Here is a 15,644-nt window from a genome sequence, read left to right as displayed (position 1 = left end):
TTGAGAAAAACTTACCTTCTCAATTACAATAAATCTTTGCCAGTAATTGGCTTTAGGACTTTAAATATTATTTTGTTTCTCCTCTTTCTAGAAAATAGGAAGCAAGTAATAGAAGGCTGCTCAGGAATTATTGCTATGACTATAATTTTAAGCATTTTCTTAGTTATGGAAATATTAAATACCTAGCTGATACTGGGTGCTCCGTGTTTAAAATATGAGAGATGTGCCCTGTTCTTGCTTGCTTGGCCAGGATAGCCTTGCAGGTCTGCGTGGGTCATGTGGGTCACTTGGAGGAAAGAGGGAGAGCAGGCCAGGGGAACTTTGCTCCCTCTCTCCTCTACCCGACCTGCCTGCCTGGCTTGGCAGTTGGGCTTCTGTATAAGGATTTTCGGGAAGAAATGTGTTCTGCACATTGAATGGCAAATTTAAAAACTATTCATTTAAAGTATGATATATAATAGGAAATATCAATGTCATGCTGATCGTGATAGAATATAAATATTTTGAATGAAAAGATACAAATCCTGTTTGTAAATCCTGAAGAGCATTTAAGCTTACTTATTTTGAATGTTTTTATGGTATCAGACCATGTGGATTAAGCCAGAGAAATATGAACCTATTATGTGGATACTCGTGTGACTGTTTTGAGAGGAAATCTGGGCGTTTCTGGGGACTTTTGGGTTCTTTCATGTAGTTTGCTTTTAGCCTTTGGCTGTCTCTTCCTTGATCACCATTATTTGTCGTAGTTTTCCCAGTGAACATGGGAAAGAGAGAAGGAAACCAATGATTTTTCTAAGATTATTACTCAGTTGGGGGAGGAAGAAGGAGATTAGTAGGTGTTGGGGGTTGTGCAGTTTTTGAGGACATTGTTTAACATGGAATTGAGTGAGTTAGGAGAGGGGGAAATAGGACGGGGCTGGGGCGCGAGGGAATATTGGATGATAGATGACCTCCCTGTGGAGGGAAGAGACCCTGGGTTAGTCTTCTCCCAGGACCACCAGGTGGTGCTTTTGGCCTAGACTCCCCCGGGATCCTGGCATGCTGTTTCAGAATCAGCTTTATAGGGGCCAGTAGGGGGAGGCAGGCAGGGATATGTACCTTGTAGGTGCCTGCATTTAACATCATCTCATACGAAACACCCAGTTAAAATCCGTGGTATTTCAGGCTCTTTTGTGACTGGTGCACCTGCCTTTATTTTATTCGTTTGTTTTTAGTTGTGTTTTAATGTTGATCTGCTTAACTCTGTGTATTTCTCCTCTGAGTGTTTCTTCCAGCCTTGAATCTAGAACATGAGAAAATAACTGCTGAAGTTTTCAGCAGTGGTGCCTAATTAAGATTTTACCATTAAAAGAACTCTTATTTTTGATATATCTTAGCCCATAGTGCACTAAGAAAGTGATCACAAGTAGCTGAAACCATTGCTTAGGCACCACTGGTACTTGGGGCCTCTTTTGGTTGAAAGATGAGGTTGAATGAAGGAACTCTGATTATAGACCAGAATAACTTATTCAAATTATTTCAAGGAAAAACATTATTTGTATTGAGCAGGAAGTGTAAGCCACCAGGAGCTGAAGCATGAAGCAGCTTCTGTCTGTGTTCTTTTAGGCTGAAAGGTCTCTACGATGGTGACTCACTCTGCTCTCTCAGGTCCTGCGTTCCTCTTTGCAACAGCTGCTTTTTCTCAGCTTACTGGTCGTTTCTGCTTCCTCTGTTGTTCTGTTGCCTTTGGTCACCACTGCCTAGTAAGCTCTTTACCTTAGGATGTTTTCTCTTTAACTCCCATTAAAAATGGACTCTCGTTTTTATCCTAGTTCACATTCCTTAGAGAAGACTGGTTGAATAAATTATATTAATGTATTAGGTAGGAAGCTTTCCAGCTACGGAAAAGGTTAAGGTAGATCTGTGGATGTATTGGAGCCAGACTGAACTGTCTGTTCCATGACGGCATGTTGTAGTTTGGCGATTAGCCGCCGTGGTGGGAGAAGAAGTGGCATGGAGGTTCGGAGGTGCCACAACCGGGGCTTGGAGCCCCTGCTTCCTCCCTATAAGAATGGGTCGCTAAGCCTTTATTGGCACACCACTGGGTAGGTCTGCAGATGTGGATATGCACAAGCTCCAAGATGCACTGTTAAATGAAAAAGAGTGAGGTGTAGAGCTATTTATAGAACAATTCTAGTTTCTGAGTAGAAAAGGGAGACTGAAATCTGTGTGTGCATGCATGCATGTAGATTCTTGTATAGTGTGGAGAATGTTTTTTGCAGGTATTGGTGGCTGCTTTTAGGAAGGGCATTTAGGTTTGGAGTGTGGTGTGTGTGTGTGCAGATCAGAGTTCAGTTTTGGACACTTTGTAGTTGATTATGAACACCAAAAGCCAATAAAATTCTTACATAATCAGAATAGTGTCGGTATCATATAGTCAAAATAGTGTCAGTGTCATTTATCTAAGTCTCGAATATTATGAGGTGTGTAAAAATAAGTGTAATAATCCTAATGTTGAAAGTGTCAAGATCACATGGATGCGTTTCTCCTACATGCCATACGTGTACAAATGGCCTTTGTACATTTCTTCACGATTGCCTGTGGCTTTATCACTTTCTGCTTTGCTAGTTCTGAGATTTCAAACAGTCCTCTCGCCCTCTTTTTGGAGTCTTTTCTGTGTAAGCTTTTACTGTGTCACTGATAAAATCTATTTTCTTCCTGAAGACACCTTGTATTCCCTATTCTAATGTAGGCTGGCTGCTCTCTAGGCAACTACACATTTGGCATCTGGAAATGTCTAATTTTAGCCTTCTGAGATTTCATGGATCCCGTGTCTGCCTTCTTTTTTATTCTGTTACAGAAAAATTATTCTGGCTCTTGTTAAAACGGCAAAGACGTTGTACACGAGAATTGCAGTTGGGGTCAAGACTGTTGGCAGTAGGGGAGAGAGATCAGGCTCCACTCCAAACACAGGAAGGACAGGTGGAGTTCATAGCCACCAGGCAGACTGAAGGTTTCAGTGCATGGCGCGGAGGGGGTGGTCCTTGCTACGCTGACCGAACAGGATTCTGGATAAAGGCACGCCAGGGTGACTAGCTATCAGGGTGTGGGGGCACTCCTGCTAAACTGACTTAGCAGGATTCTTGCTGTGGCTGGGCCAGGCCAGGCTAGGCAGGCCGAAGATAGGACAAGGCTAGGAGGAGCCTGACTGAAGTTTGGAAAAGGAGAGAGTCTTTGTCAGTTCTTTTTATTGTTGTTTCGTTTTTCTGTAGTGTGTTCTCATATTCTTTTTAAAAGAAACATTGGGTAGGCAGTGAACTTTGAATCATGTATTGGTTTTCTGTCCCTGCTGTAACGAATTCCACAAACTTAGTGGCTTAAAACAACATAGATTTATTCTTTTATATTTCTGGAGGCCAGAGTCTGAGCTCAGTTTCACTGGACCATAGTCAACGTGTCAGCTTAGTTGGTTCCTTCTGGAGCCGTTTCTTAGCCAGTTCTGACTTCTGGAGACCACCTTTGTTCTTTGCCTGCCAACCCCTTCCTTCCTCACAAGCGCTCCAACCTCTTCCATCGTCATACTTTCTTGTTTCCCTTCTATAAAGTCTCTTATGGGGCGCCTGGGTGGCTCAGTCGGTTAAGCGTCTGACTTCGGCTCAGGTCATGATCTCACGATTCGTGAGTTCTAGCCCCACATTGGGCTCTGTGCTGACAGCTCAGAGCTTAGGGACTGCTTCAGATTCTGTCTGTCTGTCTGTCTGTCTGTCTGTCTCTCTCTCTCTCTCTCTCTCTCTCTGCCCCTTCCCAACTCACACTCCATCTGTCTCAAAAATAAATAAACATTAAACAATTTTATAAGGTGCTTTATGATTCCGTTGGGCCCATCTGCACGATGCAGGATAATCTCCCCATCTCAGGATCCTAACTTACTACATCTGCAGATACCTTTGCCATATAAGGTACACTCACAGGCTCCAGAGATGAGGATGTGGACATCTTTTAGGGGTGAGGGTCATTTCTTGAGCTTTAGCAGACCTGATAATAGCTAAAAATGTTTTTATTTTTTCTCCATGCTTCATTGATAGTCGGGCTTGGTATAGAATTCTAAGTTCATGATCATTTTTTTTTCTCAGAACTTTGGAAATAGAGTTTCATTATCTTTTAGCTGGAAAGAAGTTTGATACCAATCTGATTCTTATTCCTTGGTGTATGACTTGAAATTTTCCCTCTCTCTAAGCTTCTGAGATCTTTCGCTTATATTAAATACTACAAATGGCTTAAACTGAGTGTAAACTTAATGTGTGAAGTGTCCAGTTAAGTGTGATTAATGTCCGCAAGCATGCCTCCAACATGACTGTTAACGTTTGCAAAGTGGTTTCCAAATTGTAGGTCCCTGAAGAGGAGTAAGAAGGAATAAATAGAATAGGACAGAAAATTTCACAGAGCCGTCCTACAGTAGTTATACACATTGTTCCCCAAAACGTGTTTCACTTGTATATGTGTGTTGTGTTAAAACTTTCCAAAACCTTCCAAAATTTAGCTTGTATTCATTTAGTGTCTGAAATAGAGGCTGACGTTCTCACATTAAAAATTATGTTAAGAATGAAATGTGTTTGAGGGGAACATTCCTACCTAGTTTTAGTTTAATGTTTTCAATAACAATTTTCTTCGTTGCTTTATGACAAAATTTAGGGCGAGTAGTAAGCATGTGGTTAACTTTGCGGCAGGAGGTGAAGGCGTGTTCTAAAGTGGCTTGTCTCAAGCCCCTGTTTGTTGTCAGATGGAAATGCCGGGTGTAGGCTGCTGTGGCTCATACTTGGGATCTGGCCTGAAAGACGTGTTTTTACCCTCAACAAACATCATCTTTGTTAGAATATCTGGAGTCCGTGTAGCCACAGAAAGGTCTTTTCTTCTCCCTTAGAAACGTTTTCTTTCTTGTGCTTGTTTCACAAATAGTTTAAAGTAGAGCTGCCTTCCACTTTTCTGTTTCAGTTTGTTGCAAGAATGTATGAGGCACCACCTAACTCGCCTGGTGTGCTTGAGAACTGTAAAATAATAATGAAATCTTGGAGTAGATAAGTTTAATCTATGAGGACTGAAGCCGCCGTTAATTCCCAGGGCCGGACTAACTGTCTAACAAATGGTAAAGTACTTCTTAAGTTGGAATAGGTGATTTGTATATAGTAGTCCTGTCAGAATGTACACTAGGAAGAATGTCCGCTTTGAGGTTTGTTCTGTTGGACTGAATTTGAAATTTAATGACTGTGAATGACTTGTTCATTACAACGTGGGGTTAATTGAGTGAGAGATACTCAGCTACATTGCCTGCTTTTAAAAAATGTCTTTCAGGAGGATGCTTGGTTCTTAGAAGTTCTTGTGTTTAAAGGGAATTAGAAGGCTTCTGGAAATGTTAGAGTTGTCACTTTTTGAAATGCTTCATAAGATGCGATAGCTGTCATTATCTTCCACAAATTTGTGCCCAGATAGGTTTTACTGTATACTTGCGTGTTTAATCCAGTGGCTCTCTATTTTTACTGCTTAAAACATGCCTTTTTTCTTTGCAACATTGCTGCCTTAGATGTGAAGTCAATAAAAATAATTTTATTTCATCTGGCTTGAATAATGTAATAGAGGTTTTTTAAATTAAGTAATGACATGTGATGTAGGTGCCGAATAACACAACTGTCATTGTTTAATAGGTGCCTGGAACTTTGTGTACACTTGCACACAGACACAAGGCAGCTGTTGATAACCCTTTGTCTTCAATGTTTTAGGGCAAATTCTTTGTTCTTGCAATGGAATTTCTAAATAAGCTTTCAGAATGAAATCAAAGGGAGGATTCTAGTGCAATTCTTCATAAACTTCTCAACTATAGATCAGACACTATGATGCATAATTCAACTATAGTGAATTCTGCAGAGGGATATTAACTTCCTACTCTAAAGATGGTTACCTCACAAGGTGGATTATTAAATAATGTCTTTGCACTCCATGTTGGGAACAATTGGCATTTACATTTAGTCTCTTCTAGGAAGCAGGTTTGGCTATATTTTATAAAATTAGTATGCCTTTAAATTCACGCTTTTTTTAGAACACATTTGTCAGCATTACAGAATTTTCTCTCCACAAGGAAATACAAGGACAAGAAAGTTCTAAAGGAATTTAAAGATTTAGAACTTACTTTATTTGGTTTAGAGCCAAGTCAACTACTCTAACCATGTTTAAAGTACATGATTTTTCTCTCCTGAAATTAGGATACAATTTCATCCAATTTCAATATGACCTCTATTACGTGGTTAGGTTTTTTCCTTTTTGGAAATCTCTAGACTGGAGATGATCCCTGGAAAGCTTTATATTTTATAATTTGCCACAATGATGGGTTCTTGGGATACTTTGCATCTTCTCAACTCTGTACTGTTTTCAGTTCTTGCCTTTATACTTTTAAGCCTTTCATTGTTAAGTAGGAAAGACGGTTGAGACTCCTATGACTGTAGCAGCAATGAAGGTCTGATATAGAATACATTCAAAGAAAGCACTCATCCATTGAATTTGGCCTGATCACCGTAGATATTCATGCTTCGTTGTTCTGATAATGGAAGTGGAATTTAGTAAGTGGTCAACTTTCCTAGTTTGAGTTTAATTTTTTTAAATTTGCTTTCCCTACCTTTTTGGAGAAATGTGAGTGTAATGTTGTAAAACTGGGCAACAGAAGAGGGAAAAGGAATTGACAGAGGTCCCTAAGTCTAGACTAGGGTAATGAATATATAATTGAGTTGATTATCGCAGACTTTTGACTGCATTAGTTCACTGTGAAGATCTAGTCTGCATTTTTGTTATTTTATTGAACCATTCTATTATTTATTCACATTTCCCCCAGAGGAGAGCGTATTGACAGTCTGAGAAAAGCAGTGACATAAACATTTTTTCCCAAATAAAGTTTTAAAAATTGACAAATTCCCATTTTTTTCCAATTTTTCCTATTATATTGATGATCTCATTGGCCTAAATCCCCAGAGGTGAAATTGTTAGGTAAAGGACATGCCTGTTTTTAAGATTCTGGGGACATATTATCAAATTGCTTTCCAGAAAGGTAAGTCTCCCCCAGAGTAAGCTACTGCAGATTTCCCCACACTCTTTGTCAACATTGAGTAACATCAGTGCATTTTTTGTCAGTCTGAGATAAGTACAAAGATATTTTAAAACTTGTATTTCTTGAGTTTCTAATAAGTTTGATTTTTTTTCCATTCCTTGGCTTTTAAATTTAGATTTTATTTTTATCAGAGCTATACTTGGTTTAAAGATTCAGCAGTCTGTATGACTTATTTTGAAAAATAGCTGACTTCCATACTCCTCCCTCCCCACAGCCCACCTCACAGAAGTAACCACCTTTCTCTCCCAGGCTGATTCGTTTTCTGTTTTCTTCCATAGTGCTAGAGAGCAAGCCTGGATTGCCACTTCCTGCTTCCACAGTCGCAGGCAGTATGTGTTGGTTTCCTGCTCTGGAGGGCGAAGATGTGCTTTTCTTCCCCACACCTAACCTCTTCTGTATGCATGCGCATCCCCTTCGGTCTCAGGGAGTTGACTCCTTTCATCATCACCTTTCTTGGGTCCAACCCCACCCTTCCCTCTCCTCAGGAGCCACCATTTGCTGGGCCTTTGAGGGAGGGGGTTTGAAGAATCCCTGTAGAGTCACTTCAGTGTTTCCAGAGGAATGAATATGAAAGTGTGTGTTGTGTGCGCCATCTTTCACTGCAAGTCCTTTCTTGTGTCTTTATTACTATTTTTCTTTCTTGTGTCTTTAGCGGTCATTTTTATAAAATTATCCTTAAAATTATGGGCTATGGAGTCATGACTGTCTGGATTTGAGTCCCAGTTTTGCTCTTTAGTAGTTTTGTGACCTTAGACAGTGGGCTAAATCTCCAGGCCTCATATGCTACCTATGGTAGGGTGTCGTGGTGAGACGTAAACGGGATAAGGGATGTAAAGAGCTTTTCACAGTACCTGCTGCCAGGCAGTATCGTCCTGTCTGCCAGGGAGTTAGTGAGAACACAGATGTGGTTGTGGCTGTTATTGTTACTCTTGTGAATTTCTTGCTCATGGCCATTGCCCACATTTCCAGTGGAGTGCTTGTCTTTTCCTTCGTGAGAAGAGGTTCCTTTGACATAGCCTGTCCCTAGTCTTTTGTTTTTCTTTATGGTACTTGGGATGTGTCATCATATGCATGCTATTTCATGTCGTGATCTCTACCACTCTTATCAGATTTGTATTTTTCAGGGGTACCTGGTGGTGGTAAGAAAAAAGGGTATGTGTGCAGCAGAATTGGAGATTAGCATAGTAATTGGGGCATTTGATGAGGGAGGACCTCAGGGGCCAAATGAAGGAGTGATTATTTTCATCATGTAGGAGAAATAATTTTTCTAACTCCTGAAGTGTATCTTAACACTGTTTATTTATTTTTTTTTTAATTTTTTTTTTTTTAACGTTTATTTATTTTTGAGACAGAGAGAGACAGAGCTTGAATGGGGAGGGTCAGAGAGAGGGAGACACAGAATCCGAAACAGGCTCCAGGCTCCGAGCTGTCTGCACAGAGCCCAACGCGGGGCTCGAACTCATGGACCGCGAGATCATGACCTGAGCCGAAGTCGGACGCTTAACCGACTGAGCCACCCAGGCGCCCCTTAACACTGTTTATTTTGTGGACAGATTACCTCAATTTGTAAAAGCATTCTTGAATGTTCTTCTCATCATATACCCAGATGGGTTTCATCTGAAAACTCTGAGCTTTCGGTTTGTTTCAACTTCAACACTTGTTTCTCCAAAATTAGATCCAAAATTGATTCTTGAGGGATAAGATTTATCATCTCCTCTAAGTTAATGCCATGTTAATAAATTTACTTTCTTTTGAATATCATATATACTACTGAAATGGTAGATATGTTGATATTTCAAAGCCGTAGTTATAGATAATTAACTCAGCCTTTTAAGTTTATTTGATTTTGCTAGTTTGTCCTTTTAGGCAATATTGATTTATTGTTTATTTTTTGTTTTATCTTAGGTTTCTAATTAATTAACTTTATGGTTTTTTAAATAACAGTTCATCTAAACTTGTTCTCTCCGCAGATTCGGACCAGGATGTAGCCCTCAAACTTGCCCAGGAGCGAGCCGAAATAGTTGCTAAATATGACAGAGTAAGTATTCAGATTTACTCTTTGAGTCTGTTTTATCAGAAAAAAACATATAAATAGAAATGGATTTGTTTTTTGGAGAGCTTGAATTACAGAAGCAGTTTATTTATTTCATGTGACCTTTGAAGTCATCTTTATTCTCTCTTCTTCCCTCTGCTCCACCCACCCTGGTCTCTTGCTCTTCTCCCTACACACTGAGCTTTGCGCTGGCCATTTTTTCTGCCCAGAACATTGTATCCTAGATAGTCTCAGACCTCATTGCCTCACCTTTTTCCGATCTTTACCCAGATGCTACCTTCTTAGTGAGATCTTCTCTGACCACACTGTGTAATAGCAAATACCCCCTCCTTCCCCAGCTATCTGGGTCCCTGTTCTCTCCTTTCTCTTTCACCACAGCACTTATGTCAGCATACTTTATATTACACTTACTTTGTTTTTTTGTCTACTCTCACTCCTAGAATGTAAATGGAGGGTAAGAATACCTTTTGTTTGATTTACTCTTATATTCTAAATATCTAGAATAGTTTCTGACTCATGCTAGGTATTCAATAAATATTTGAATATGTTAGTATATAAAATTAAATACCCATTTTATTTATAATTTATGTGTGGTATTAAAATTTTAACACGGATCTGAAAATTTGAACTTATACATTATATATAATCTCCATTAGCATTTTATCTCTTTGTTAGTTATGAAATCTGGTTTTTGATACTTTAGAAAATCACAGTTGTTGACAGTTCACATGTCTTCTCATTATTACTTTACCTCTTGAGATCTGTAATGGGTTGTAGGCAGTGATTTATAAACGTCATGTTTTATATTTATATCACTTGCACGTAATTTCATATCTGTTGCTTTTGATTATTTGTGAGAATAACAGGAGCATCAAATTATAGAAAGTCATCTGGACTGTGCCCTGCCCCCAGGGAGGCATACAGGCGGTGCTCAACTTAACAGCTATGTTCCCACAGTTCGTTTTTAAATTGGTTGTTTGGAACAACCTGACACAAATTCCCATTATTGTGAATAGATTTTAGTGTGATCTATGAAAAACCCAATTAATTTATTTAACTGCTTAACTAACTTAAAATCAGTAGAACTGTCATTCATTCATGTTTGTATGAATTTTTTTTCCATGCAGTTAACACTTAGTGACTGGGCTAGCCGTTGTACAGTCATTGATAAAATATATGCAGATGGAGGGGTCCACAAGACAGTTGGGTATTGAGTCTGAAATGTGATGGGTTGGTGTAGACATTTGGGGTTCCTACTAATCAGTGCTAGTTCACGGCCTCACAAGTACAGTGAGAAGAGCAGTGGGCTGAGGGCGGGGCTCTGGGCACACTGAGAGGGATCTGTGAAGACCCATCAAAAGAAGAGTTGGATGGTATGGGGAGAGCCAAGACAGGCTGGTGTCATGGAGGTTGAGGCATGGGGAATGTGCAACACTGACGGGCACACCGAGCAGAGTCCTCTAGATAAGAACCGAGCTGTGTCCACTGGATTGGACAATGGAAGATCATTTTTGACCTTGGCAAGAATCATGTCCAGGCTGATGTATCTATGAAGTAAAGAAGTAGAGAGACAAGGTGGATAGCTTACTGTTCTGAGAAGTTTGGATGAGAAGGCAAGAACGAGTTTTTTTCCAAGATAGGTCGATTCAAAAACATTGAAGTTTGGCAGTTCCTTCCCGAGTGGCTTTCTTGCCCTTCGTTGCTCCCACGTCCCCAGTTGGCTTCTCACAGGAACCCAGGTCTGATAAGTCAGGGCTTAGCTTCATGTCAGCTCTTGCTGACATATGGGACCTTCTGAAGCCTGTACCTAGGAAATGGTGATTCTATTACCAAAAGTCGTTTTTTTTTAAAGTTAATTTAGGGTGATAATGCCTCATTTCTAGCTCTTTATAAAAAATAACTCTTGTGGCCTTTTTATTCTGAATAATTATTCAGTTTTATAAATTCCCAGTAATACCCTTCTTTGTTCCCTATTACAGGGACGAGAAGGTGCAGAGATTGAACCTTGGGAGGATGCTGATTACCTTGTTTACAAAGTCACGGACAGATTTGGCTTTTTACAGTAAGTTGTATCGATTGAAAGTTAACTTTTTATTATGATGTTTCTATGGTGACCCATTATATTGATTTTCTTTATTTTTAATAGCCCTGCTATGAAGGAGATGCCTGGACTGGTCCTGCAGTGTGCTTTTTGTTATTAAATTCCTAGCATTTTTAACCTCTATGATTAAAATTGAACTACAGTTAAGAATACAATTTTTAATATTTGTTGTATTTTAGTAGGGACATAAAGTGCAATAAATGAGTTGTATCAATAATTTAGCAGAATTAAATGGAAATGAATAACACTTTGTATTTCAGAAATAATTACAAAACATTTCATTTTATGTAAATGCGTTTTAAAAATAATTAGCAATTAGAACTTTAGTGTTATGCAGCCTAAATATGAGCAATGAAAAGAAATGCTGTTGATCTTTCCTATAGTTATAAATGTCTCCATGTTATTGCTTCTCAAAATTAATTCCATTTATCCTGAGTATGTTATGTAAACAGTTGAGGGAGGTCTAGACTACTATAAAGTAAAGTGGCTGAAGTGGTTTTGACTCTTGGAAACATCTCGCTAATGATGAGAATCTGCCTGTTCTGGTTCTGGCATTGTTTAGGCAGATTCCTACAGGCTGGAGACTCCTCATCATCTCTACAGTTTGTTTGGTTCCATCCAATTTAGTGATTAATTTCTCGTTCAAATTTGTTTTTTTCCCACTCTGATTTATTATAAAGAGGAAGAGCCAGGGTTTTTCAATTTATGGTACATGATTACATTTTGGAGAAAAAAAATGTAATTTCTTGATAGTTCATAGGAGCAACTTGTAGTCCTCAGACTTTGTTTTCTCCTTCTGTTGAGTTTTCTTGCATTTAGAAAGTATTTTTTTGTATCATGTTTTTCTTTAGGTTGAGCAAGCAAACAAATTAACAGAAACAGTTCTGGGAGTTGGAGAATGTGCCCTTTCTTGTGGCTTTGCTGCTCTCAGATAACACTTTTAAAAAATTTTTTTTTTCAACGTTTTTTATTTATTTTTGGGACAGAGAGAGACAGAGCATGAACGGGGGAGGGGCAGAGAGAGAGGGAGACACGGAATCGGAAACAGGCTCCAGGCCCCGAGCCATCAGCCCAGAGCCTGACGTGGGGCTCGAACTCACGGATCGCGAGATCGTGACCTGGCTGAAGTCGGACGCTTAACCGACTGCGCCACCCAGGCGCCCCTCTCAGATAACACTTTAGTGCCTCATCTATAAAGCAGAATCAGTAACTGCTCTGCGTACCTAGAGTATAGTTGAAGCTTTGAAGAAGTGAAATGATAGAGTACTATATAAAGGTGTGGACAAATTTAAGGTGTTATTATTATACCTAATGACATTAGCATAACCAGAGTGTTCTCCTGAGTAGTTATAATTAGAAGACTCTGAACTTCAACAGACTGACAGAGCAATGTTTAACTATGATGAAATACTGTTCTCAAATTAAACCCTCACTTCCACTTTTTTTTTTTTTTTTTTAATAAATCAAACTTAGCCACAAATGTGTCAGGAAATGATTGCATGTTTGTGTGGGTTAGTGTGCAGAACCGAGGTATGTGACTGAAGGATAATTTGCACATTTAGCCCTGTCGGGATCAGTAGGTCCCAAAATTGCCTGCACGTTAGAATCAGCTGGGAATTAAAAATAAATAAATTTCTGGGCTCTATCCCAGATTTTGATTCAGAAGGTGAAATATAACTCAGCTGATTTTGACCTCCTTTGTATATTTTGCATATTGCATATACAATATATTGGAAGTGAACCACTGTAAGAGATGTTTGTATCATAAAATGGTCTAATGTAATACTAACTACATATGAAAGAAACTGCATTCCAAAAGGATCTAATAATTACCTAAAACCTCATTTCTCATTGCTTGAAACAACATGTTTAGTCAGTCAATAATTTATCTTAATAATATTAGCCAGTATTCATTGAGCACTTACTGTGTGCCAGGCACTGTTTTAAGCCTTTTACATGGATAACTCTTTGATTCCTTTCAAAAACTCCTTGGGATAGGCGCTCTTATTTATCCTTTTTTTTTTTTTTTTAATTTTTTTTTTTTTAACGTTTATTTATTTTTGAGACAGAGAGAGACAGAGCATGAACGGGGGAGGGTCAGAGAGTGGGAGACACAGAATCCGAAACAGGCTCCAGGCTCCGAGCTGTCAGCCCAGAGCCCGACGCGGGGCTTGAACTCACGGACCGTGAGATCATGACCTGAGCCGAAGTCAGCTGCTTAACCGACTGAGCCACCCAGGCGCCCCTTATTTATCCTTTTTTTAGATGAAACTGAAGCAGAAAGAAGTCGGCCAACTGGCCCACGTTGTGTTGACAGTAGGTGTCCGATGAGGGATGTAGTTTTGCAGCAGGGCCTGTCTTCCGGATTGTGCATCACCACCCTCCTGTGTGTTCAGTAAGAGAAACACAGAAGTGCCTTGAGATGCCTAGAAAGAAAATCGAACGGGGAAAAGAAGGGCCTAAAGAGGACACCGTTGAAAGTGACCGCTTGTGTGAAGGTATAGTTGGATAGCTCAGTTCACCACTCCTTGGAAAATGAAGCCAACTGGTACCGGTTCTCATACGATCACGCTCACTTTTTAAATTTATACTGTGATGCAGTTTTGAAGCATCCAGTGCAAATGAAAATAATGAAGCATAGAAATGGATTTTAGTGTAATGTTAGGCTTTATTACATTTCACCAAAGTCATAGATTTTTTGTTACAACGCCTAATTTAAGTAAGACGCTTTCTCTAGAGGTTGCTGCTGGTGCCTTTCATTGCTTATCACTGTAGCCTGAAGAAGTGTTTTTGCACTATTGAATAAAGTCCCTTGGTCTAGGTATTTAGACACTGCGTTCTGTCACACCTTGATCAAAGAGCATTTCTTTCTGCTGTTTCAGTTCTTTGCAATTTTGATTGGTTCTGCGGTGAATTCAGGTTGTGTCAGTGTCAATACAGTACAATAGCCAGAAGTCACTTTGTAATCTTCTTTGAAGGCTGCTGACTTCATATCTAATTACAGTTTTAGTGACTTAAATTACTTGCTATGATATGTGAAGAAGGCATGTATTTGTATTCACAAGTACAGTATAGGACTAACGTGGTTTTATAATAGATTTCACAATAAATATAAGAACTGTTGCCAAACCAGCCTGGCTCGATGCTGCAACAGGAAGGTCTTTGTTTAGTATTCAGAGATGGGGGTTAGCCCTGGTCTGCATCCCTGCGACAGGGTTACATCCAGAGAATGGAGAAATCAAGCTTAGTGAAGAGTTAGAGAACTTGCAACATTTGTATCAAAAGTAGTCACCATTCCTCTGTTTAGTGAAGAATGCTTGGAATTTGGACATGATAGATCGAGCTTTTAGGTCATAGTTATTAATAGAATTAGAAGGAAATTGTATCAAAAATAAAGATAAAATTAATGTGAAGCTTTAGATTTTTAACTAATCAAAATGTGTATATAAAGTTTAGCAGATTGTCTGTAGTTTACTATGACTACATAAATATTTGGAAACCAAAATAAAGGTGTTTTTGTTTTCATAGGACATCTGTTTTGATGACAAGAGCTTGAGAACTTTTCTACCCGTCCGATCCTTTTGATTAGAGTAAATCGAAATTTAGACAAAATTTACTTCAAAACAAAATTTAGTCAATATATTTAACTTACAGATTTTAACAAGTGTTAAGTTGCCAAATGAAAGTTTATCTCACAGAAATATGCCAAAAATTACAGTCACATACACTCTAGTTAATAATTCTTTTAAGTTTAAAACAGATGAAAATAGATGCAGTTAAGGCCCCTCTCTTTCCAGGGATGACTGTGTTGTTTTTTATTTGCTGTGTTTCTATGAGGCATAGCTTCTTGCTGTCAGCTTGGTGTTTTCTTTAAGCAACTTCTGTGTGTCTCATTCATAGAGGACAAACCTTTGTTTTGCTTTGTTTTTAAGTTTGTCTACTTATTTTGAGAGAGGGGGAGAGAGAGCACAGGCGAGCAGGGGAGGGGCAGACGGAAAGGGAGAGAGAATTCCAAGCAGATTACACCCTCTGCACCCACCGAGATGCCCACCGAGATGCGGAGTTCAGTCCCACAGCTGTGAGATCATGACCTGAGCTGATATCAAGAGTCAGACGCTCGACTGACTGAGCCAACTAGGTGCCCCCAAACCTTTGTTTTTTAAAGTAGGGGTAGGCAAACATTTTCTGTGAGGAGCCAGATAGTAAATATTTTTGGCTTTGTGGACCGCATGATCTTTGTCATAACTCTTCAACTCTACTGTCGTGGCATGAAAACAAGCACAGACAATACATGAATGAGCATGGCGATGTTCCGTTGAACCTTTCTTTACTCACGAGAGCAGGCCGTGGACCAGATTTGA

General features: G+C 39.3%; 1 protein-coding gene across 5 annotated transcripts in view; it reads left to right on the top strand.

Annotated features, from left to right (window-relative positions):
• USP6NL (USP6 N-terminal like) overlaps positions 1 to 15,644 on the top strand; it is a 180,403-nt gene that overhangs the window by 91,704 nt on the left and 73,055 nt on the right. For 4 of the 5 annotated variants that reach the window (XM_060659332.3, XM_060659330.3, XM_060659335.3 and 1 more), the window contains 2 exons: positions 9,100 to 9,167; positions 11,162 to 11,244. In XM_060659332.3, coding sequence (XP_060515315.1) covers positions 9,100 to 9,167; positions 11,162 to 11,244 — 151 coding nt within the window. Of the gene's footprint in view, positions 1 to 4,909; positions 5,123 to 9,099; positions 9,168 to 11,161; positions 11,245 to 15,644 lie in introns of those variants that run through there. The other variant, XM_060659331.3, reaches the window with a different exon arrangement.

The sequence above is a fragment of the Panthera onca genome, chromosome B4 (assembly GCF_046562875.1).
Source record: "Panthera onca isolate mPanOnc1 chromosome B4, mPanOnc1 haplotype 2, whole genome shotgun sequence".
NCBI classification, from domain to species: Eukaryota; Metazoa; Chordata; class Mammalia; order Carnivora; family Felidae; genus Panthera; species Panthera onca.
This window is presented reverse-complemented; position numbering and strand designations above follow the sequence as displayed.